Source organism: Adiantum capillus-veneris, chromosome 20, assembly GCF_014529385.1.
Source record: "Adiantum capillus-veneris isolate H3 chromosome 20, ASM1452938v2, whole genome shotgun sequence".
Lineage (NCBI taxonomy): Eukaryota > Viridiplantae > Streptophyta > Polypodiopsida > Polypodiales > Pteridaceae > Adiantum > Adiantum capillus-veneris.
This window is the reverse complement of record NC_140950.1, coordinates 31,457,745-31,483,717: the sequence shown is the minus strand read 5'-3', so window position 1 is coordinate 31,483,717 and position 25,973 is coordinate 31,457,745. Positions and strand designations below refer to the sequence as shown.

Here is a 25,973-nt window from a genome sequence, read left to right as displayed (position 1 = left end):
TTCTAAATCTGCCAGTCTCAATCTCTAAGTGATGCGATGATGTGCACATCTGACCAATAGCACATCGTATCCTATGTTGTAAATGAGTGTCCATATAGGCCGATCTGATCACATATCCATCCTCTGTTAGTTGGAGAAGATGCTCTCTATACAAAGCCTTCTTCATGTCCAACTCCTGTGTCGGCTGTATCCATGTGCTCCCGATATCAAGGTGAATCAAATCTTGATGTATGATCTCTATTTGTGTGAGAGATAGGGAGGGTGCATCCAAGGAGTATCGGAATGGAAGCAGTCTATTCATGTGTGACTGAAACCATGATGTCATCTGCCCATACTAGCATGTTTTCCCCCTGTAGCGCTAGCTGTCAGGATGACTCTAAGGGCTAGTCGAGCATATCTGTCTCTGGGGAGGTCCCATTAACTATGCATGAAGGATACCGATCTAGTAAGTGCCTCTGCCACAAGAGGGGGGGTAGGGGGCACCTAGCTCGGCTCGAATAATCTCATGTGGCACTAAGGCCTTGCCCGAATCATCCAAGAGATCATAGAGACTAAAAGCCTCTCCATACACCTCCATCCATCAATGCTACCAAATTTGCCATGGTGGTCAACTGAGGGCCCCCAAATCTGAACTCTGTAAAGCATAGCTGAAGCCACTAGAGTGTCAAAAAGCCAGATCTTTGTTTGAGGTTCTCTGAAACTAAACCTGCGAACACATCCTCTCCAATCATCCCAAGGCTACATAAGCTCTGGCTCTCCTCAATGAAAACACCGGTCCACTGAAAACTACCCTAAGATAGATGTATGCATCTGTATACTCCACCGTCTCCTGGCCATATGTAAATGTGGGTGCTGACCTCTTGACCCACTGTGGTGTGGTGTTAAACACCATAACCTTGGTTGTCCCCAGGTTAACAGGCAATCCACTATCATTAGCAAATGTGTACAAAAAGCATCTAAGTGACGTTGCATGCCCTCCGGGGAGTCAGAAATCAACACAATATCATCAGCATATAACAATAGTGGGATCCATGTCCGTGCCAACTGTGCTCCTGTATCACAATCCCTCTCAATGTAGTTAGAAACCTCATCTACATACATGGCAAATAGTGTAGGAGATAGCGAGCAGCCCTGTTTCACCTTGATAGTGGAATGAACCAGATCAGAACTCCCCTCTGGAGTGCCTACATGCCCCACTACTGACCTGTATAGAGCCATGATCCCTCAAATTAACTCTGTGGGTACCCATGAGAGAGAGAGAGAGAGAGAGAGAGAGAGAGAGAGAGACAGAGAGAGGAAGTAGAGAGCCCAGGTGCCCAAACTGCCGCTGTATACATCAATGCTGGTGTGACCAAAGTATCAAAAAGCCACCCCTTTGTGCGGGGTTCCTGAAAGTGTGCCTGATTACGCCCTGCTGCCTGCACGTCATGCCTGCTGCCTGCGCGTATCTGCTTGCTGTTGCGTGTCTGCGTTGCCTGTGCGAACCCTAAACAGTCGCCAGCAGCGTGCGCGTTACTTCTGCAGCCTGCGCGTACCTACTGCTGCCGCACGAAACCCTAAAAGCCAAAAATTGTGAAACCCTAATTTTGGGAAACCCTAGCAGCCTGAAAACCCTAACTGTCCGAATCCCTACCTGTGCTTTGCGCGCATCTCTCTACCGCCTGCAAGAGAGAGAGAGAGAGAGAGAGAGAGAGAGAGAGAGAGAGAGAGTCCAAGCTTCAATTCGGGTCTTGCTTTTACCGTTTGTCAGTCTCGCCCATTCTTCATGGCGGCTTTGCCGGTCTCGAGTGCTACACACGACGCTCCATCACCACTTGCCCGTTGCGTGGACTGCACTGGCGACCTGTTGTGACACGCATTGACTCCAAAGTACAACACTTGGCACAGCATGCCTTGGTTGGCCGGATGATTGGACAGTCTCCACCTCGATCTTCTATACGTGATAGGTGTCAGACTGCCTTGGGCACTACTCAGGGACGGTTCTCGAAGCTTACATTCCTTGGCAGGGGCATATTCATGGTACGTCTTTCAGATCCCGCCACTGCCTCAGCTCTCCTGGCCCGCTCTCCAATACTCTCTGATGGCAGGATGATATACTTGACGAGGTGGTATCCCGAGTTTACTACTGAGGAGTTTGACAGTCGACATCTTATTCCCAGATTCCCTTTGACACTCTCCTTCCCGGATATGCCTCTCCATTTTATTGATGAGCATCTCCTCCAAATGATTGCTGCTCATTTTGGCATGGTAGTTCCAGGATCCTGCATCTTCTCATCTGGTCCACCTCGCATTCAGGTCTTGGTGTTTGGGGATACTTCATTACCAGATACAGTTACTGTGGCTGTGCGCGATAGAGACTACTCTTGCCGAATGGTAGTCACTACAAGATGGGACACTTGGCGCGAGATTGCCCCTTCTTGCCACGCCATCGGCAGCAACAAAAGCCGGCTCGTGGCACACATGCTCAGCCATGTGGTCAGCGTCAACAACCGGTTTCTCCTACTACCACTCGAGCACCTCAATAGCCTACAGGTGCTCCTCGAGCTTCGACCCTTCATGTTCCTCCCTCCGCTTCAACTCCCACTGAGGCAGCATGGCAGACAGTGGGTCGTAACCATTCCTTCCGTCCTCGTCAACAACCAACAATGCATGCAGCCCCTAGTGTTATGTCTCCTGCTCCCTCCCAAGTTTCCACCACCCCCTTACCCCCTGCTTCTCCTCGCCATTCTTCTTCTTCGGCACAAGATCACTTACCTCTGCTTCCAGCTCCTCCTTCACCTGCCGTTCCCCCACCCGCTCCTCCCCCTCTTCCTGAGGTCCCTGTTCCCATGCAGATGGATCATTCACCGCTATTACCTCTCCCTTCTCCTCCTCTTCCTCTCGCCATTACTCTCCCCCCTCCACCTTCTGGTCCTCCCCCTCCCTCAGCAGCTCATACTTACGTCCCACGCAGTTTTCTCAGCTCTTGCCCTCTTACTTGGGGCACACATCGGGCTGAGATGTGCGGTGACTCAGAAGGGCCATTGCGGGTGCAGCTCTACCTTATGCATCACAAGACAGGTTGTGTTCCCTCTTTAATAGGCAGTCGCTCTCAGCCTACCCATTCCTTCTTCCTTCCATTCCACGCTGCTCAGGAATGGTCAAAGGATCAGGTTCTACATTTTGTGCATGCACAATCTATGGCTCAGCTTCATTTATGGTTGTCTGCTTCCGCTCCTCCTGATGTTTATGGAGTGGAGTGGAGTGATGTTTATGCTTGCTATTCATTGCCTATGGTCATTCATGTATCCTCAGATGTGGTGCTTCCTATGTCTATGCGCATTTGGGGTGTCAAAGCTGCAGCATCGGTAATGCAATGTAAACAAGCTGAGGTCCACAGTTGGTGCAATGAGACACCATATTTTAGAGAGGGCTTGCAGGTTGCTTTCCTACCGCCCGAAGCTCACCCCTTTGATGGCCCAGCTACCTCCAAGAAGATGCGCAGTTAGTCAGATGCTCTACAAACTCTTTCATGCAGTCTATGGATTTACATGTAGTTTCTTGGAATGCTAATGGTTTACAGACTTCTCGTGTAAGAGGTTCCCGTAAGCTTTTACTTCGCAGAGATTTACACGCTCATGTAGTGGGCACTGTGGATATATTACTAGTACAGAGGCATAAGATTGCCACTCCCTTTGGTAATCTCATGTCCTCGGGCGCCCACACTTTTTGGGAGCCTGCTCTAGGCCTTCATGGACAGAGTTGCGGTGTATGCATCTCAGTGAGGCCACGTTACTTGGCCGCAGTTCAGCAGCATGGTACCCTTGTCGCTGACAGAGCAGTCTATGTTTCTATTCGGATTCAGGAATCTATCATTGGTTTTATGTCAGTCTATGCACCCACTACTCCTCGGGAGAGGGTTACGTTTTGGTCCTCCTTGGCTGCTGTTTTACCTGCTGTAGACTCTTGGGTTGTTGGAGGCGACTTCAACAATGTCGAGAGCGACTCTGACTGGCGATCCATCACACCTCCAGTTCTATCATCCATTGCTCCCGATGAGCAGCCAGCTTGGGATCGATTTCTTCTAGCTATTCAAGGTGTTGACGCCTGGCACATACCCTCTTTTGGTCACCACCCTGCTACACTACATTACTCGTGGGGCTTTCAGAGACAGCAGGGGAGATTATTAGAGCGACTTGATCGTTTTTACATTGGCCCTTGGGCAGCAGCTCTAGGTGGATTTACTACTATTTGGAGAGGGACCAGCCTCTCAGATCATTTACCCATCTCATCCTCTGCTTAGAGACCAGGCTGCCGCATCCCTGACAGTGTTCTCACCACTGAAGTTTTGCAGCAACAGATTCGTGACTTATGGTCCACGGGTGCTTCTTACTGTGGTCCCCCTGGAGAGTTTCTTGCTCATTGCATTACTCAGTCTAGTATTTACTGTCGTGATCAGACTGCTATTATTCATCGGTAGTCAGTTGAGAGTACGTGAGTCTGATCGTACGTGAGTCTGATCTTCACATTCCTCTTGGTTCCACTCAGCGCTTGCTTGAGGAGTGGCCTCAGGATGCTTATCTCGCTGCTAGACAGACAGAGCTCACAGAGGAGATTCGTCGCGTACAGGAGGCTAGGTCTGAGTTCACTCATCATGCTTCTGTTTCTCACTGGATAGCTAAAGCTGATCAAATGAATAAAGATTTCTTCGTTGCGCATAAAGAGCGCCCTCCTGGCACCACCCTTCGATGCTCAGGGGACTCTACATATGCATCCTGATGTTATTCTTGATATGTCTGCAGATTATTTTGAGACATTGTTCACTGCTGATGTATGCACTATTGAGGTTTTACTTGCCCGTGAGAAGATCTGGCATCACACTCGACACCGTTGTACAGACACTATGGCAGAGATCTTGTTGGCACCCTTCTCACTTACAGAGCTCCATGCTGCTATCGAGAGTCTTGATCCATCCTCTTGTCCAGGAGAGGATGGCCTCACTAGAGCTTTCTTTTTTACTTATTGGGATGTATTGCATATACCACTGCTTCGCGGTTGTCAGGACATCTTTGCATCAGGATATATGCATCCGGATCTTTGTTCAAGTCTCATATCTCTTATTCCGAAAGGGGGTGACACCACTCAGCTCCGACAGTGGAGATCTATTACACTACTCCCTTCGGTCTATAAGATATTAGCGTTACTGATCAGCCATCGCTTGAGACCGTTCTTACCAGATATTATTCCTACTTCTTAGACAGGATTTGTCATGGATCGATGCATACTAGATAACATCTTCACTTTTTATGAGGCAGTAGAGTGGGCCAGATCATCTTCTGAACCTCTCGCTTTCTTCATCCTTGACTTCAAGAACGCATACGATCGTGTTGAGTGGGACTTTCTCGAAGGATCATTAGCCAGGATGGGTTTCCCTTCGAGATGGATCTAAGGCATTTCCGCTCTCTTTAGGAGTGCCAGCAGTGCTATTACTATTGGTGGCCGTGTCAGTCGCAGTTTTTAGCTTTCTCGATCTGTCCGTCAGGGATGTCCTTTAGCAGCATATCTGTATCTATTTGTAGGAGAGACTATGTCCGACTTTCTTCGTGCTCAGAGTCATGCATTTCGTGGCTTGACCATGCCAGTACCTACAGCTCCGGACCTTATTGATCAGGAGTTTGCTGATGACACTATGCTGATGTTGCGCTATTTGCTAGCTGCTCTTGATGCCATGCGGGAGGCCCTAGAGGTTTATTGCATTGCCAGTGGTGCACGCATTAACTGGCACAAATCCCATGGGTTACTGGTTGGCAGTGATGACATACCTTGGGGGGTAGCTGATGGTTTCACATGGCTGCAGCCGGGTCAGACATGCAGATATCTGGGCTTTCAGGTTGGATTTGATGTTTCCTCACAGCAGCAGTTTGCACCCGTACTACAGTCTCTTCGCAGGAAGCTATGTCATTGGTCTTCACGTCATCTGTCGTTGGCTGGCCGTGCATTGGTCGCCAACCAGGTCATTCTGGCTACAGTATGGTATACGGCCTCTTGTTGGATGCTGCATTCTGGTGTGAGCGCAGTTCTGCCGACTAGTGCGGAACTTTTTATGGAGTGGCACAGATGGGACTACTGATACTCGTGCTCGAGTTCGCTGGAGCACGATTATTCGTCCTAGGTCAGAGGGAGGCCTTGGCATTATTGATCCAGAATTACAGAGCCGCGCCCTTCTTACCAAGCTTATTGTTCGGGGTCTTTTTCCCGGCCAAGAACCTTGGAAGATGCTTCTTCAGGCCGCTCTTTGCACAACGACTCCACGCCTCGGCACTAGAGATGGTCATACTTGGCATACAGGGTATCGTTTCCTCTTTACGGATGCCCCCTTGTCCACCATCACCCTCTCACCCTTCATCCGATCGCTCCTTCAGATTTGGGTTTCCATGCGACGGGCTTTCATATGCTCACCTCCCTCATGTCGTGAGGAGATTGAGCGCCAGCCTCTCATTTGGAATGATGCAGTTCTTGATTCTTTGGTTAATCCACCTCGTCAGCTTGGAGAGAGGACTCACATTGATTGGGCTGCTTGGGACACTGGCCCTGCTGCCTCTATGCGGTTGTTTCATGAGACACGTATGCTGGATGTAGATTTTGTGGCAGAACATTATGACATTGGTCGCGGGGTGACAGACAGACTGCTTGAGATTGACTCTGCCGTTCCTTCACAGTGGGATGCAGTCCTGCGAGGCACGGTTCAGATGCCTCCACATTGTGGCTGGGAAGGCCTCTTTGCTCAGAACACTCTCTTATTAGTTCGTTTAGACACCATGCTGTTCACAGTTGCTACTGACTACTCTCAGGGGATTCATGCTAGATTGACATATGATGCCACCTCTCCACACCCTGTCTCCCCCGGCGCTCGATGGGAGGCCATACGAGTAGTCGGCTTCCGCGGGAAGCGTCGTTGTGTTGACCCTCGTTTCGCTTCCGCTGATGCTGCACTTTGGAGGCTCTGGGTGTGGGAGGGTCGTGCCCTATCTCAGCTTTATTGGGACCCAGGAGAGTGGCATTGGCCTCACTCTGACCCCACCGGTGCACCTGTATCATTCTTTAAGTACACTGTCAGGATTGGAAGGTTAGCATTGATGAGACAGCAACCAGAGCAGCCCACTCGTATGCGTTTCTCGTTACATTCAGGTCTCTCCCATGCTTATGTACATCAGTTTTGGTCAGCCATCTGGGATTTACATGCGGCTCGTCGTATTTCTTTTTTCATGTGGATGATTGCACATGCAGAACTTCCAGTTGGGACTTGGCTAGCTACTATGGGTCATGATCCGCTATGTACTCGCTGTCCTTTGCGACTACTTGAGTCACCTGCACACTGTCTTTGGTCATGCTCAACTTCTCATGTAGTGTGGCTTGCAGTTTGCTTTTTACTTAGCAGAGCGGGTGTTCGGCATGGATTTCTCACTTGGGGATCTGTCTCATGGTTGATGCCGATGCCCGGACCGCATCTTTTCTACGAGGGCTCAGACACAGATCCAGCCCTTATGCTTACCTCGACTGGTTACCGGCGAGGGACTTTGGCTATGCTACCACAGATTGCTTGGCAGGGGGATCCTCAGACACGTGATGAAGTTTTCTCAGTCATCACTAGCATTACACTATGGAATGTTTGGAGAGCTTGTTGTCTTCACATTCTCAGTGTGGCTCCACAGCTCCTCCAGGATACCCTCACTGCCATTTGGCTGGACATCATTCACACACTGATTTGGCAGTGGGATTCTTCCTCAGGTACATCTCGAGCAGCCGAGGCTCGTTGATTTGACTTCCTTCGGCGTTGGGCCCGATTCCCACTCTTCTTCACACTTACAGGTGGCCAGATTACATGGCATTATGCCCCTCCTCGGTTGTTTCTCCTCCACTCATCACACCGACCACCATGAGATTGTTCTAGTCGAGTTGTCACTATAGTGGCTATCATTCTTACATTCAGCTTGTACACCCCACGTGATAGGCTATTTTGGCATCCGCTGGGGACTATTTTGTACTCAGTAATATACAGCCCTGACTTTTCCAAAAAGAGAGAGAGAGAGAGAAAGAAAGAAAGCTTTATTTACGTCTTCTAAAGGCCGAAGTCGGCCTATGAGACAAATCAATATACATCTAGTGGTAGTCCGGGTGTCCGGAAAAGAAAATACTGAAAATAAAATGCTGAAATGAAAGCTAATCTAGAACCGGGATGTGCAGTGTGGTGGTATGATGGTAATGTGTGGTGGTATGGGTATATATGGCTCTGGCACCGCAGCTACTGACCATATGAATATATGGCTGTGGATGTAGCTCTGTCACAACAGAAAATGACTACCTCGTGCTGAGTGAAAGTAAAAGTGTGAGGGCATACCCGTATTAGAGCTGGCTAGTAGTGTGTAATGTGTGATGGGTATAAAAAGTGGTACATGGGGGGGAGGGGCTGAAAAACCCGATGTAAGTGGGTGCTCCAATGTGTGGTGGAGCGGGCGCTCTCCACCTGCTGCTCATGAAGTGTACGGATCCTCAGTATATCCTGCTGGTATAGACGGGTCATCGGTATCCTGACTCCCGGGGTCGGCGTCGTGCTCGCTGTGCCTCTGCCTGCTCAAGTGTCAGCCCAGTCGTCGCCGGCGGTGTGGGATCCCCTGAAGTCATTCTCTGGAAAAACTGAGTGATCGTCTGCTGAACACCTCTAGTGTCATGTGGTCGTGGTCGTGTAGACTCCTCACGTATGTGGAGTGCTCCTGTGATGAAATGGCCCACATGAGTCTGGTCTCTCCTCCTCATGCATGTCTGGAGAGTGCCCTCAATCCCAAATCGCTGTCTAAGCTCTAAGTAAGCTGGGCATCGTAGCATGAAGTGCTCCTCCGTCTCCACCTCTGTCTGACACACTGGGCAAGTCTGGTTCTCTCGTGGTATGCCTCTGGCTCTGCCCCGTTCAATCTCAAGCTGGTGTGATGAGACTCGGAGCTGGCCGATGGCTACCCGTAGGTGATGTGGCATGTACTGCTGCATATACTGAGGGGTGTCTATGAAGCCTTGATCTGATATCTGGAGAAAATGCTCATGGTAGTGGAGCATTTTCGTCGGTAGTGGCTGCCTGGGGCTGATCCATGTCCTCTCAATGTAAATATGCGAAATCTCCTGCCTGATGATCCTATTCCTCTCCTGATGAGTGAGAGTATAAGTAGGTGTATGGATGTCATACTGGAGGGGTGGTAGTCGATCTATATCAAGCCCATGTCTAGTGAACCACTCGCTGGTCTGTGCATACCAAGAAGAGGCATCTCCCGCCAGTGCCATAGATTGTGATGCTTGTAGTGCTCGATAGGCAATGCGGTCCCTATCCATACTCTGTAATCTATGTTACAAGCAAACTGTCTGAAACAGTGCCTCTACTAGCATAGGTGGGACTGCTAGCTCTGCTCTGACTATATCATGTGGAACGGACGGCTTGCTGCAGATCATCCTGGAGATCATCAGTACCTGTGGGCGCTCTATCAAAGGCCAGATCGAGTCTGCCAAGCCAGGTCCCCATATGGCTGCCCCATACATAAGAGCCGGTGTAACCAAAGTGTCAAAAAACCACCCCTTCGTACGGGGCTCTTGAAAGTGTGCCTGGTGGCACTGTCTCTCCATCTGTGTGAGTGCGGAGTACCCCCTGGTCAGTCTGTCTCTGGCTGCCTGTTTCATGGAAAAGGCCCCTGATGCCGCGGTAAAAGTCACCCCCAAGTAGACATATGAGCCTACAACCTCGATACTGCCCCCTGCTGCTGTGAAAGAGCTCTCTCGTCTGATCCGTGCTAATGTATGAAAGATGAGAACCTTGGTTTTCCCAAGGTTCACTGAGAGCCCTCGCTGCGCACAAAAGTCATCAAGCCCAAGTAGATGCTGACGCAGCCCCTCTGCTGACTCTGATATGAGTACAATATCATCGGCATATAATAGTATATGGACTGTGGTGCCACCCGTCTCCACCCCATCACCTCCTCTATGCTGAATAAAATCCACTATCTCATTAATGTAGAGCTCAAAGAGTGTAGGGGAGAGTGGACATCCTTGTTTCACACCAATGGTGCTAAACAAGGTCTCTGTAGTGCCTCCTGGACATCGTACTCGCCCACATACCTGCTCATAAAGTGTATATATGCCCCATATCATGTCCTCCTCAAGCCCAAGTGAGAGTAGTCGCCTGAAGAGTTGCTCACGTGGCACCGTATCAAATGCTTTGCGAAAGTCCACAAAGCAACAGTAAAGCCTCCTCTTCCTCACTCGTGCCTGGTCGATCACGCAGCGTAGCGTGAAGATATGATCGATGGTAGAGTATGTGCGGCGGAACCCAGCCTGTCTTGCAGCTCGGATGCCTGCTGCCTCTGCTCTGGTGCTAAGCTCCTCCTCTAAAACCGCGCCATAGAGCTTGGCCAACATGTGGCCAATCATAATAGTCCTGTATGTGTTGGGATCCATGGTGTCTCCAGACTTGTGTATAGGTACAATGATGTGCTGTGTCCACGAGTCTGGAAATCCCTCCACAAGTGCGTGGTTAAAGAGATGAGCTATGAAAGGTGCCAAGGTCTCTCTCCCATAAATGAGAGAGAGAGAGAGAGAGAGAGAGAGAGAGAGAGAGAGAGAGAGTGAAAACTAAGCAATAGTCTTTGTGCTTTTTAGTGTTTATTATATGATGACCTTGAGAGTTGCTTCTCTATGGCGCTCAGTACTTGGAATTGTGCCCTCCAGATCTTTATTCAATGGAAGATTCTTTTCCTGCACACACACACACACACACACACACACACACACACACAGAACCAAGCAATAGTCTATGTGCTTTTGAGTGTATATTATTTGATGACTTTGAGAGTTGCTTCTCTATGGCGCTCAGTACTTGGAATTGTGCCCTCCAGATCTTTATTTAATGGAAGATTCTTTTCCTGCACACACACACACACACACACACACACACACACACACACACACACAGAGAGAGCCTCTGTACGTGTGCCATTTAATGAATCGCCACTATCAGTTTGCTGCCGTCACCTTCTGTGTATGTGGCTGCTGGGGAAGGATTTCCCGAAAGCTTCGACTGCAGCCGACACTCCAACTCTTCCTTCCTGCATTTTTGCCTTTGGCATGTGTGCCTGCGACGTTTCTTCTGTCTTTCTCAGGTTCTCTTTTCACGTAGGCTTTTCTTTTTGGTTTCTTGTTGTCTGCCTATATGCTTGTGCTTTAGTTGTTTTGTCTGTGCTGCATCCGTTGTGTATTCTGCATGTGTCTATGTGTTGAATGGCTGCTTTGCCTGTATGAGGGGTGTTTGTGTATGTGTGTTTGCTTGTTGCCTGTTATTGTTGTTTTTCCCCTATGTGTTGGGCCTATGGTGGCTGGATCGGTTTGATGGTGGTTTCATTTGGTTTGGTGATACGGTGGGCTAAGCCTCGCTCTGGCTTGCTCTTTATGCTGATGTTTTGCATGTTAAAGACCGTCATAGCCCTGTTGATAGCTGCCAAGGATGGCTTGAGGCTATCTCTCTCCCAAATTTTGGTGTAGAGTCCATGTGCGGTGGTGGTGCCTATTCTGTTGGATGTGCATGCGGCTTTGGAGACCCGAAGTTTAATATCAGAGAGTTTTCGGCCTCCTCGTCGAAGTTTAGTTTGCCTGTTTTTGATTCAGATCTCTATTACTGTCTTCCATTACTTCCTCTTTTGAAGTATCACCCATGTTTTGTAACTTTGTATCACTAGTATGCTTTCCCCTATAGTTTGTTGTTATTGTATATCCTTAGGGTTTTGTCACTACTTGTAAGGTGCAGCAGAATGAATGTTTGAACTTTGCTCAAGATGAGTGCTCCGAACTGTGCTCAAGGTTCCTTTTCGTTCTTATGGAAGGTAGAGCCTTCCGTTCTTAACGAGAGAGTGCAATGATCATAAACAAAGTGAATGGACACTGTGCGTGCAAGTGTATGAGACTTGAGAGAGAGAGAGAGAGAGAAGAGAAGTACGACACCAGAGACGTTGTAAAACCCTCCTCCGAAGGCCCCACTCTCTATGGCTAGAGCGGTCTACTTATGATTGCACAAATCTCTACAATGCTTGGACTTGCCGACGATGTCGACAACGAGACGGCTGAAATCTGAAAATGCTAAGGGCTGAAATCTACAAATCTTCTATCTGCTGAATTTTGACTCTATGTCGGTGACGATGTCGATGACAACGATGCAACGACGATGCGCTGAAAACGCAGATGCTGAAATCTGCTGTTGCTGAAAACGCTATGGAAAACGCTGATTTTGTTTGTCTTTATGGCTGAAAATCTGCATCTACTGTGGGGCTGAAAACTGATGTTCTTTGGGCTGAAACTGCAGGTCTTTTAGGGCTGAATCTGTTGAGGCTTCATTGCTGAAAAACTCCAGCTAGAAGGGAGGGTGATATGGCTGAAAAACGCTAGGCTGTGGGAACTCCTCGCGATGAGGACCTTGTTGCTGAAAACGCTAGGGACTGCAAATCTGCTGGCGATGATGCTTGATGGAAAACCCTAGGGGAGAGCGGGTCTTTGCTTGGAGGAAAGTCCACCAAGGGTTTTGTTGAGAAGTTGTTTGTTGAGCTTGGGCTTCTGCTGCCTCTTCTCCAATTAGTGCTAGTCTAGGTTTGCTTATATACAAACTTACTCAATTTGCCCTACCTACTTTCCAACAAAAGTCACTTAAAAATAATAAGTGAAAAATGTCAAAAATTGGTAAAATAGGCTAAATGCACGGGAAAATTCCCATAAAGGATTCCGATGGCTTCTGATGGGAATGCTTATGATCATGCTGTGTGCAACCAGAGGATATACATCTACACTAAGTGACTGGGCATGCACGGTCTACGAATAGACTCACAAAAGTGCCAGATCACTTCTAATCTAGACTGACTGGATTGGCTGAACCCTTGTCGTGCTGTAGCTTGTCCACGGACACATAGGGTTGGATGTGTCACGTGACACTACTAGTTCCATTTATTTTGTTATGTCTACAGGCTGATGTAATGCCTTCAGGCTTGCAATTTTGATTACGTAATGCAAAGGGAACCAAGTCCCCCTTTTCTTGGAAAACAAGAGAGAGAGAGATGAAAAATGAAATGAAATATTTTATTAACATCTTCTAAAGGCCAAAATGACTATGAGACCAAAGAGTTACATCGTGGTGAATGTGATACAAGGTCACTTCTGGATCTCCCAAGCTCTGCTGCTTGATCCTCAGTATACCTCTGCTAGCGATATGCCCTATATCCCTCCTCTCTAGCTGCTCTCGTCTCTCCTCAATCTGTGGATGGAAGAACACTGTGATCTGTCTTTGGGTGTGTCTCCCGATCTGTGAGCCTCTCTCTCTCAGTAATCTTGCTCAATGTCATTGAATCTCCAATAGATAGAGTCCAAGACATCTCTAATCCTGGTATCTCATAATTCTAGATAGAAACCCAAAACCCTCTCTAAAGAGATAGTGAAAGCGGCGACGTATCTCATAGTATGTTGTACATAGTGGAGCTCTATCTCTGGCTCTCTCTGACACAACTGGCACAGTCTGCTGGCCTCAGCTTAGATGCCTCGAAATCAGCCAGTCTCAATCTCCAACTGGTGTGATGACGTTCGAATCTATCCAATAGCACATCCTAAGCCATGGGACAAGCGAGTGTCCATGTAGGCAGGCCTGGATAAGAACCCATTCTCTGTGAGCTAGAGAAAATGCTCTCTATATGAAGTCATCTTCGTGCCCAACTCTTGTATAGGCTGTATCCATGTCCTCTGGGTATCCAAGTGAAAGAGATCCTGTTGTATAAGTCTAGTGACCTCCCTCTGTGTGAGAGAGAGAGAGAGAGAGAGAGAGAGGGGTGCATCTAGAGAATACTGAAAGAGGGGGAGCTTGTCCATAGAGAAAACATGTAGCTCAAACCATGCTAGCATTTGTGCATACCAACATGATGTATCTCCCTGTGCTGTCAAGTGTCATGAGGAGTCCAGATCTAGCCGAGCATAACGATCTCATGGGAGCCCCCATAAGCTGTGTATGAATTCCATTGTGAAAGAGAAATGAAATGAAATGTTATATTAATGTCTTCAAAAGGCCAAAGTGACCTATGAGACCAGAAAGTTACAATGTGGTGGATCTGATACAAAGTCAGAGTAACAAGATGACAAAATGAGAGAATGACAAAATAAAATACTATGGAATCCTAAACTGCTAGTGTGAACTAAGCAGCTAGCTGGGATAGCTAGATCACAAGAGATCCAACATCGGTCGTTGGCGGATCTCATCAATCTCCTCCATGGTCAATAGTCTAACCGGGCGTCGTGCATGTCGGGCCAAAGTGATCCGAATCCTCTGATGCGGCCTCTGTCCATGCTGTGTAGTCCTCCGCAGTCGTGGGCGTCTGGATCTCCCGAGCTCAGTCGCTCGGTCGATCAGTGTGCCTCTGGTGTGAGGCGACGAGCTCTGCTGTGGTAGTAACTCCTCCGGGTGTCCAGTGGCAGCTCTAAAGAAGTCTGTGATCTGTCTCTGAGACTGGCTAGCCTCTCCTCTCATCAGGCTCTCTGTGTCTGCGCAGCTCGAGCAAAAACAAACCCAGGCATCTTTGATCCTCATACCGCATGACTCTGGAGAGTGGTCGAAAGCCCTCTCTGAACAAGCAATGGAAGCGGCTTCGTATCTCGTAGTAGACGGGGCAGTGGCATGTGTAGTGCAACTCTGTCTTAGGCTCGATGTCACACAAGGGGCATGTCCTGGCCTCTGCTGGTACTCCGCTGTATCTCCCAGTCTCAATCCGTAGCTGGTGTGAAGATGTGCGTATCTGGCCAATAGCACGTCGTATCCCATGAGACAAGTGGGTGTCCATGTATCTGGGCCTCGTCACAAGACCATCCTCCGTAAGCTGGAGAAGATGCTCTCTGTAGAAAGCCATCTTCGTGCCCAGCTCTTGTGCTAGCTTTATCCATGTCCTCCTGGTGTCTAGCTGAGTCAAGTCATGGCGGATGAGCCTGGTGATCTCGGACTATGTAAGAGTCAGAGAGGGTGCATCCAGTGAGTACTGGAAGGGAGGCAATCATTCTATGTTGAACCCATGCGCCTGAAACCATGATGTCATCTCCCCATACCAGCATGCTGTATCTCCTTGCATTGCTAACTGTCGAGAGGACTCAAGTGTAAGGCGGGCATATCTGTCTCTGGGAAGTTCCCACATGCGGTGTATGAAGGAGACAGATCTAGTGAGCGCCTCAACCACTAGTGGGGGGGCAGCTAGCTCTGCTCGGACAATAGCACGTGGTACTGAAGCATTGGCTCTATTGAGCCGCGAGATCATCGAGACCAGGGGCTTCTCCATGTCCCCCCATCCATCACTGCGGCCTGTCCTCCCATGATGATCCAATGAAGGCCCCCAAATCTCAGCTCCATAAAGCAATGCAGAACCCACCAAAGTGTCAAAGAGCTAGAGCTTCGTTTGAGGCTCCTGAAATTGAACCTATGAACACATCCTTTCCAATCTACCCAATGCTGCATGGGCTCTGGTCAATTTAGTCTCTGCTGCCCTCCTCAATGAAAATGCTGGCCCACTAAAAACCACTCCAAGGTAAGTGTAAGCATTTGTATACTCCACTGTTTCCTGGCCGTATGTGAATGCGGGCGCTGACCTCCTAATCCAGTGTGGGGTGGTATTAAATACCATGGCCTTGGTTTTACCAAGGTTGACGGACAAACCACTTTCCTGGGCAAACCTAGTGACGTTGCATCCCCTCCGGAGAGTCGGAGATCAACACAATATCATCAGCATATAACAATAGTGGAATCCATGTCCCTGCCAGCTGTGCACCTCTATCACCATCTCTTTCAATGTAGTCAGAAACCTCATCCACGTACATACCAAATAGAGTAGGAGAGAGCGGGCAGCCCTGCTTCACCCCAATAGTGGAGTGAACCGGTGTGGATAGACCCTATGAGGTGCGTACATGCCCCACTACTGACCTGTATAATGCCACGACCCCCCAAATGAGCTCTGTGGGTACTCCCATCTGCTGTAATCTGCGTATCAATCTAGCTATGGGCACTGTGTCAAAATCTTTGCGGAAATCCACAAAGCTACAATAGATCCGTCTCCCATGTGATCTGCCCTTCTCAATGATGGCTCTGAGTGTCAAGATATGGTCAAGAGTAGAAAAACCCCTCCTGAACCCGGCCTGCCCGGCTACGCGTTCCCCTTCCTCTCTGCCCATTTACTCAGTTGCTGCTCAAGAATAGATGTGTACAACCGTGCCAAAAAGGGAGCGGTCTGCAGCAACCGAGAGCTGGAGAAGAGTAGGAGGACGAGTAGGGAAGGAGGGGTCGTATACTGCAGGTTGCAGCCATGAGAGGAGGGCATCCAACGAATGCTACTGGCAAGTCAGGGAGAGGCCGCATGAGGAGGAAGATGAGAGAGAGAGAGAGAGAGAGAGAGAGAGAGAGAGAGAGAGAGAGAGAGAGAGAGAGAGAGAGAGGGAGTGAGTGAGTCTCAAACTGTTGTTCTTTCCGTTTGCCTGGCAGCAATGGAGAGAGAGAGAGAGAGAGAGTCTCAAACTGTTGTTCTTTCCATTTGCCAGGCAGCAATGGGCCCCTCATAGCATTCTCTATTTCTATTCTTATCATATTTTTACTGCTGTCGCTCTTAAGCGCTCTCATGTATTGCTGCTGGAGGAAAAAGCAAACAATACATAGGCAAAGACTTTGTCTATTGCTGAAGCAAGAGAGGTTTCGGCATCCCCAGGTACAAAGCTTTCAACTCTCAAGTATGATTGTTTTTCATAGCAGACACTACAATGAAAAGTTGGATTGTATGCCAGCATCCCGCTTAAAACATTTTCTTGTTCAAACTACAGGGGTTGCTTTTGAATAGGCGAAGAATGTATCTACGGAATATTGAGTATTTGCAAGCGGAACTTGATGTTCAGCCGAAGTCTGCTAAGATTCTTGACCAATTGAGGATTGCTCTTGAAGGGCTTCATTTCCTTGATAGATACTTGGCAATGTTTCCATCAGACACATTGCTAGGCGATCATTTTCATCAAGAACGGATTCTGGTAGAGGATGCAATGGCCGCCTCGGCTGTCGCATCAACTGACTCAAGAGGTGGGTTTTGGAGTGGGTTGATGAAGTCAGTTTTCCACATTTTGTTTGGAGCACTGGAAGAAGAGGATTTTGGAGAGGAACTGCAAATTCTTTCCGAGTATGATAATTGCCCGACTCCCGCTGCTTCGCTTATTCCCCTGCTGCTGCCTAAGCAATCAAGACCTCAGACAATAATAGGTGCTTCTGGTCTGCAGCAATCAGCAGAGAAATTGCTGGCTTCTTCTAATCCCGTCAGCAGAGATTTTTCCGGCATTTCAGTTTATGAAAATTCTACTGAAGAATACAATAATCCTTTGTATAATGAAAGCCCAATTCCAGCTGCATTCTCCACCAGGAAGACCGTATCATTCTCACCAGTTAATGTAGTGTTTGAGGAAATTGAGCAAGCGTCGGTTACCGAAACAGATGATTCTAATGTCAGATTAGAAGAGAATCCAGAATCCAATGAGTTCAATGGTAATCAAGAAGAAGCTCTGGACTACATTGATTTTGATGAGAGTGAGGAATACATTGATCTTAATGTCAGTCAAGATGAGAATCCGGAATATGTTTCCCGAAGTACAAGTATCGGTTTTTCAGAGCGGATTTGAGGATCGAACAAATTAGCTGGTAGTCTTAAGCGCTCATCAATCAATACATTGCTTTGGTGAGGATAGCTAGGTAATTGTTACATTGATTGGTGAAATCTGATTCTTTGCAATTGGACCTGTACAGCAGGTAGCCAAGGGACCTTGAAATGGTGGTCAATTGGTCTTTTGTAAATAAGTTGAAGGATTTGTTGCTTGTAATTATAGCCATGCCCAATGAGAAGGCCTCTTCAGTACTAGCTTGGTACCAAAACAAGACTAAAATGCTATGTCTATCCATAAAAGAATCTCAATTTAATTTATTTTGAGGCCCTTAGGGCCCCCCAATCTCGGAAAAATAAAATTCCTTTCAAAACATCTTAAAGTCCATAAGTGAAGGGTGAGTTTAGGAAATGAAAGGACACATGAAGGTGGAAAGTCAAAAGACTTTTTGTGTCCATATAAAGAGAGGTAGTCGAGTGTACATTGGTATGTTTGTGGTTCTCTTCTCTCTTGTTTTTCTTTCAACTTTTTCTTATGTCGGTAGTGTTTCTTTTTTTTGGAGCCGTTAGGAATACCTTATATACAGTAATCATGGAGTTTTTTTTAAATTGTCTTTTTATACTTTTGAGCTTACCATGATAGATAATGGGGTCCATAAAGAGTGCTCGTGCAAAACTACATACAATGAATATAAAGGATAGGTAGGTTCTAAAAGATACTTTGAAGCATTTAAACTCACCTTTTGGACAAAAAGTAAACTTGAAGTTTGGTTGCGGTGTGTCTTTCTTTACCACTAATTTCTTTTGTACATGCTAGCCATGCTCATGTGAGTGTTTCTTGCATTCTATGCTTTCGAATTCTTTCTGTTGCTATACATTCCATGGTCACTCTTTCCATTCGTGTTTATGTGAGCAATTATAAGTGTGTCCATTTTAAGACCGTGACTTTACTTGCTTTCGAGTTTGCTCCCTTTGTGTGAATGCATGCTTGTTTAGAGAGGTGTGACTAGGAGAAATGGTGCGAGAATGCATGTGTTCTACTCTATTCTAGTAGGGCCTCTCTTTCTACTATCAAATTAGAGCTCTCTCTGTAGTGGGAAAAGTGTGTCGTGCTCTCTCTACAATGGGTGCTCCTCAGTGCCTCACTCCAACAGAAAGAAAACATCACACTAAAATGGAACGACTTCTCAAAGCCCGACAGACCTAGAACTCAGTGGAACTCGACAAACTCAAAGAACCATATAGACTCTCGCTTGGTAGCACACTCACCTCTAAGCCTAGACTCAAGGGTACAATGAGGTGTCGAGGCTCCAATATGTAGGAACGGTGTAGACATGATCTACATGAACTCAAGACTTGATGCTTGACCACACAAAGTAGATCATCATGGTGTCTTTGACGACCGGAACCAACCACACATATGTATCATAAAGAGCCACCAACGGCTAGCAAAATATCCTACTCCAGCTAAGCCTATCTCCAAACTACAGTTGTGGTGATTTGGCCACGATGTCCACTAGACCACCACCTATATCACTGCCACATGTCACTGCCTAGGTGAGAGTCCGTCCGTCCAATGTGAACTCTAGCCCAACTATAATTAGTTGTTTGTCATGTCCAGTGACTGTAGCCCTCTCTCTCTCTCTCTCTCTCTCTCTCTCTCTCTCTCTCTCGTGTTACTCGCTCTCCCTCTACATGTATGTGTGCATCCTCTCTGTCATCACCAACCTCAAACGCACGTCCCTCAATCTCCACTCTACTTTGCATCACTGCACCTTTGCAACATCCAGTGCTTCCTTCAACCTAACCATCCTAATCCCCATAATCTCCACCTGTTCGTGCCCATGTCATTTTCCCACGTACACTCTTACCTTTGCCAGTTGCCCAACATTGCCTCACCTGCCCCTTGCAACCTAGGTCGTTGACTCACTGAAGTAGCTTTCATTTGCAGTCTCAACTAAGTTGTCCGCCTCTCCCCCTATGCCGCTGGCAGCTCCCAATCACCACCACCCCCTGTTGCCACTGCTCACCGACCACCTCCCAACTCTCCCTTGCCTCTCCTGGTTGAATCACCATCGCATCATACATCAGAATTCTTCGTTAAAAATCAAAATAAAATTTTAAGAATGGAAAGGAGGATTTTTTTTCTAAAAAGATAAATAGAAAGGAAAACCCAACATGAGGACCTTGTAATATTGAAAAGCGAAATTGAGCTTAATACCAATGATGAGCTACCTTTCAGAGCTGAAATGAGATATTGACCAACTTAGCACTCAATGAGTTTCTCCAGCGTTGAAGAGAAAACGAGTGGGATAAGACTTTGCAGATCGTAGTGACCACAATTTAGAGTGCATATGACCCTAGAAGAATCAAGACATGCAAATCATGGACCATATGACCCATGAACGTAGAACTATGAAAATTTGGCCGACAACCCTCTTGCAGATCCCTGAAATTGGAAATTACTTCTGAATGATGCCTTGTGCTCCTAAAAATGACCTTAACCTGAAATGGATAGGGGTGTCATGCTAAACAACATAGCCAAGAGTCCATGTGATGAGCCTTAGTTTGAATCTATTACAAAAAAGCTAGAAACTGCACCAACCGTCAAGGCCGTGGGGAGGGGGGGAGTTGATATGCACCATCTATCTGGTGTCCATTCTACTGCAAAATCTCATCAACGAGCTATGGATGCCAGCCTACTTAGCACTCGGAATATGAGGTCTGCAGACCAATAGGCACATCCCAAATCAGCACGCGGAATTGCATCTGTCGTTGACAGCCCCCGTAATGTGCTACGTGACAATCGCTATGCAGCTACCACATCAACACCTAGAATCCTGTCCGCTTCGTGAATGTCAGCCATTTGCAGGGAGTGTGTTGACCACCCTCTCCCACAACCATTGACAATCGAGAATGGTCGTGCATAGACCATTCCTATAATCAAGGCTTTCGGCCTAGTCGGTCGCCCATGATCAACGGGAATGGTCTGTGCACGACCATTCCCTACACCTTAAAGCTCAATGTGACTCTGTAAAAGGGAGCCATGAGCTAAACATAGCAATTTCACCAGAAAATGTTCCTGTATACCTCTTGCAAGGGGATGATAGTGTTGACAACCTAAAGAACAACAAGATTCTAGATGACAACAAACAAATACTAGCACTTAAATTGATGTCTAGCAATCCACCATGGAATTATCATAACAGGATGAATAAGGATTCATATTCCAAGTTGTGAGGAAGGCCACTAAGCAAATACACCTTCCCAATATCCCTAGAATCAAGCCTTAACGAGATTCAATCACTAGAGTCAAAGTGATTCAATTGATAGTGTTCACAAAGTGGCAGCTCCATCTACTCCTTTGGATATGATCAAGTCAATGTTAGAGGAAATTATCTCTCCATACTTGCTTCTAAAGAGCCCTTGAATGCCAAATGACTAAAACACTGAGATCTTGACTATGATGAGTGTGCCCCAGCAATGAGAGACTAGAAATAACTTGCAAGGCGGTCATGTTTAGCTTTTCAAGCTACAAATTGCGAGAATCTATTATGCACAGACAACCCTCCTATTGCTTGGGATAGTGTTGACTCTGGAAAGCCAGGGGTTATTCAATTTAGTGCACCTCCTTGAGAGCAAATGCTAGATGAAGTTCTACACCTTGAAGTGATTCCACCAGTTATTTAGAATAGGAGAAAGGTAGGAACGAGGGAGTTATTGTGCCCATTGCATTGCAAAAGTCCCTAATGGATCAAGATGGGTGCAATCTCTTCTCCAAACACACTAGGGTATGGCACACAATGCACAATCCCCTTAAACACATACAAGTAGATGGAGGGATTCACGATCTCCCCCCAGCACAAAGATAAGGATAAGCACACAAGTCTCATAAACACAAGGGTAGACACACAAGCATAAGATTCCCCACCCAGAAGAGGGTTGGAGGTACACACCAATGCTCTATATATACATAGGTGTTAACTTTGATTGTAGACTGAAGGATTTTTTCCTTCACACAGGTCTTCAGATTTTGCCATTTTTTACTATTATGAAAATTGTTGCCATGTGGTTTGCATTCTTTGTTGTTGCTGGTTGCCAATTGCTTTTCATTTTTTATCGTTTTAAGATGTGTAAATCTTGGCATATATAAGATGTGATGCCAATATAGAGAGGGTCTTAGCTCGTGAACCATTGTCTACTCTCTTCACACTTTTTTTCACAAACTCGTAGCATGGTGCATCATGTTTATATTATAATAGCTTGATTTATCCTATGAATAACTTCATAAAACCAACATGAAATTTTTGTGATTATAGTACATGAATGGCTCTTGAAGATTTAAGTTTCTTCTTTTGAATAGTTGAGAGGAAGTTTTCCTAGTGGTGAGGGCTTTAAGCACACCCATTATGGTTTAACCCTTGAGACATAAGGGTGTGGGTGAGTGGGCACAATCTCGTAAGACTAGTCGAAGCGAAGCGAATGGCATTAAAAAAAAAAGATTCTTCTTTAAAATAACCAAGGCTCTGTGTGTGAGTGCCCACTTACTTAAAAAGTCATTTTTTATGAAATTCTTTCTTTTAAGAGGAAAAACTGTGTGAGAGAATGGAACCAAAGCTAGTGCTAGCTATTGAAAGTCAATACCATTTGATGTAAGTGTCTGCCACCGCCATAGGAACGGGCACAATCAAGTACATTATAATGCAATCCAATACTACTAGATGAGTAGTTGTCTCTCTGTGTATGCACGTCCCTGGGTGTATGAGCGACGGCGTTCTCTATGAGGGAGGCAATGAAGCATGTTTAATTAATAAGTTCTCTACATGGTATCCAAGGGCCAAGCCGGCAATGGTTAAGTATCGGGGTGCTTGTCCTTGTGTTGACTGACTTGGTCAGCCACCCACTTTTTGACCCGCGTGAGTGCCGCATCAACCTCCTTCTTGGACAGCCGGCTATTCCCGGCTCGGGATTGCTTGCCACGAGGCCAAGCAGTCCAAAATATAACCAAATTCAGGCCTATGGACGGCCATCCCCCGTCCTTTTGCCATTTTGTACACTGCCTCCCCGCGCCTGTTGAAACAACTAAAGGTCTCTGAAGACTGATTGGGGGTCGATGGTCCCCTGCCCCCCCAATCGTACCTAGCTGGGTATGTAGTGCCTCTAGAGCAAAAGCTCATGATGTTATGCATTGTATGAAAAACACTGAAAAAGGCTTCGTTTTCTTACATCAGAAACTTTCAAATCTTCTTCTGGATGCCACACCCTCTGAGCCCAAAGAAGAAGAAGAAGACAAAGATGGTCAGAGCACAAAGCAGAAAGAGTTCCCTCCCTTTGAGGTTGGAGCCGGCCAAGGTATGATGCAAGATGCCATAACCTCTGAGTCTATGCATAAAGTCCTTTTGCAGTCCGAAATGAAAGAGGCAGAAAAAGACTGACTCCATATAATTCTCTATGCAGTAATATGACCAAGGTTGTGACCTCATGTTGGACAATTGTGGACACCCTCCAAAATACTCTCTACCTGAGGGTAAACAGAATACACCATCTACACGAGACTTGTACAATTGAAAACCAATAAGAGTAAAGGGATTTGATTCAAGAGAAACCTTCTCTTTTGTAGTGGAGAGCCATCTTTAGGGTACATACCAGTGGATAGCAAGTCCAAGGCATCATCATATCATTCGGGGGTAGTGTTTACCTTGAAATGATAGCCTTCTCTTTGGAGAGCCATTTTTAGGGTACATATCAGTGGATAGCAAGTCCAAGGCATCACCATGGGGGTAGTGTTTACCTTGAAACGATAGCTATCAAGAAAATCATCCTCAATACCTAGTGTGTCTTCACCAGCTTCTACTCTAGATAGGTGATCCTCCCTAACATGTTGTTTCCCAGCTTGTAGATCCACCTCAAACTAAAATTCCTAAACAACAATAACTATCACCAAACTCTGTCAGCTACTTGAGAATTATACAAGAGCATTATGACCAATGATCACTATGAAATAAACACTAAAAACGTGATCAAAAAACTTTTGGAATGGCTAGACCTTCCCTTTTAGTGGTACTATAGTTGCAATCAGCCCTTAGTGTAAATGAACATACCCCATGGAGTCAGAGATGTTGTCTTGATTTGGTCGTCTGGGTGGATAGCCACTTGGTTGTTGTAGCCAATGAGCCCATCCATAAAATCGTATGGTGTATGCTCAGCCACATGCCCTAAGGCTCTTTTGGTGAATGGAGTGGACATCTTGGAAAGTGGCCTTATTTAGAGCTTTAAAATCAACACAAACATGTAATTTCTAGGATTTCTTTTTGCTATCAATCACCATAGGGGAGAGCCACTCAAAATGCTCCACTAGTTCTAATTAGCACTAGGTTAATAATGGGACACTTGTATGTCTTGATACATTTTTATGTCCTTTTAAGTGAACAAATTCCTTGAATTGTTTGAGAAGTTTCAAAATGAAATCTCTAGTAATAAATATTCACAAATTTTTCTTTTGAGCTAAAAAAAATTTAATATTTTTTGGGTTATCAATTTGACCTTTATCGCTATTCTTGCAAATTATTTCTCAACGTAAACTGAGCCAAAAAAAACATGTTTGGCTATTTTTGCAAGTTTTTTCAACTACACACTCTAAAACCCATCTTAGTGGGGTCTAGATGGCCAGAGGATTAGCCTTAGTAGTTCTCACCCAGTTACAATAATTTCCTAGTCCTGTCTTTCCGCCAAATTTTGCACGTTTTTATTTTTTTGGTGGCATTAGTAAAATCCAAAGGAAATTTTGATCACTTAGGTAGATTCCATAACATGGGACTATTCTTCCTTGAGTTTTGGGGCACCTAATACCCCATCTAGCTAACTATAGAATGATGGTTGAGTTTTTGTGATTTAATAAGAATCAAAGCCGTTCTAAGTTAACATGTATAGTCTTCTCATGATTGCTAATTTCAAGGGCCAAGTATGTAAACTTTGTAGCTTGAATGAATATCTAATTATAACCTCTAGATTTTCCTATATATCAAGCCTTCTCTAAGGAATTCTAAATGCCGTGATATGGAGCCCACCTTTTTTATGTATGTTGTTTCGATACTTCATTGTTGTGCCCAAAATTATCCTAGATGGGAGCTTTTTTATTATTTTGACATGTTCCATGGATACTTACGAATATACAGGTCCAAAGGGGCCTAAGAAACACGTACTTAGTGGTAGTAAAATGAGCATGGCTATATGAACTTCGACAATAGTTCAACAAAATGGAAAAATTGCCTTTTTTGTACCTTCTCTATGTCAAAAATATAAAGTTATGAGGATAAAAGAACCATATGGTGTGATCACAACCCCACTACAGTTTGTGGGAAAAACTATATCATGCTCTAGAAAAATCCCTTGCCTTCTCAGTATGCAGTTGAGAGCAAGGAATGGTTGTATAGAGCGCTATATCATCTTTGCAAGCTTACCATGACCAAAGGGTGAGACATTTTCAAGGTTACTCATTTTCCCTATAAGTACTGGTATTTAGACTCTAATCTCAAGAATATTTTTTCCAAAAAGATTAGTCTCTTATGAGATTAAAAGTTTTTTTCAAAACCCTAAAAGGACACTTTTATGTCCTCTTAGGTTACCAACCTAGTGCTAAGGGGGCATTCTAGGGAGGATAGCTTGGATAACGGTAGGAGCTACACCTTACTAGCTCCTTAGAGTCTTGTTATGATTTGAGCTCTTTAGGCTCCTTTTTGGGTTGCTCCAGGGCTTCGTTCTGTAGAGACCTATCTTATCACTAGAGACAAATTTTTCCTCTTGAAGATTAAACCCACTTTGTACCAATGGCCTTTTTTCCAAGAGGAAAATCACATATAAAGTCCATAGGTCATTTTCTATAAGTGCATCATATTATGATTGCATGGCAGTGATCCAATTTTTTGAATTTTGTGCTTCATCAAAAGACAGAGGTTCCTCAACATCACATAAGCGAGACACAGCCAAAGCATAACAATCTGATGCATAAGATGCATGGAAAAAACCTGAATGAGTATGACTAGACAAAGCTGCATCCAATTTACTGTGACACAAAGTATGCATCACTCATTTTGGCATACCTCTAGCCTGCTCATTCTTTCTCATCCCTTTCCTCAACAAGTACATCATGTACATCTTCATTAGTAATAGGTTGATCTATAACATTTTGAAAAACCCCCATACACTGTACATTTGCCTCATTGGAATTTACACTCAAACTTCCACCACTGAAAAGAGGCAACAAATTGTTAT

The 25,973-nt window shown here is 45.9% G+C and overlaps 1 protein-coding gene across 13 annotated transcripts in view; it reads left to right on the top strand.

Annotated features, from left to right (window-relative positions):
- Positions 1-17,960, top strand: part of LOC147432321 (protein GAMETE EXPRESSED 3-like) — an 84,814-nt gene extending 66,854 nt beyond the window's left edge. For all 13 annotated transcript variants that reach the window (XM_086492295.1, XM_086492294.1, XM_086492296.1 and 10 more), the window contains 2 exons: positions 16,609-16,772; positions 16,885-17,960. In XM_086492295.1, coding sequence (XP_086348421.1) covers positions 16,609-16,772; positions 16,885-17,724 — 1,004 coding nt within the window. In that variant the 3' untranslated portion in view covers positions 17,725-17,960. The remainder of the gene's footprint in view (positions 1-16,608; positions 16,773-16,884) is intronic.
- The last annotated feature ends 8,013 nt before the right edge of the window (positions 17,961-25,973 follow it).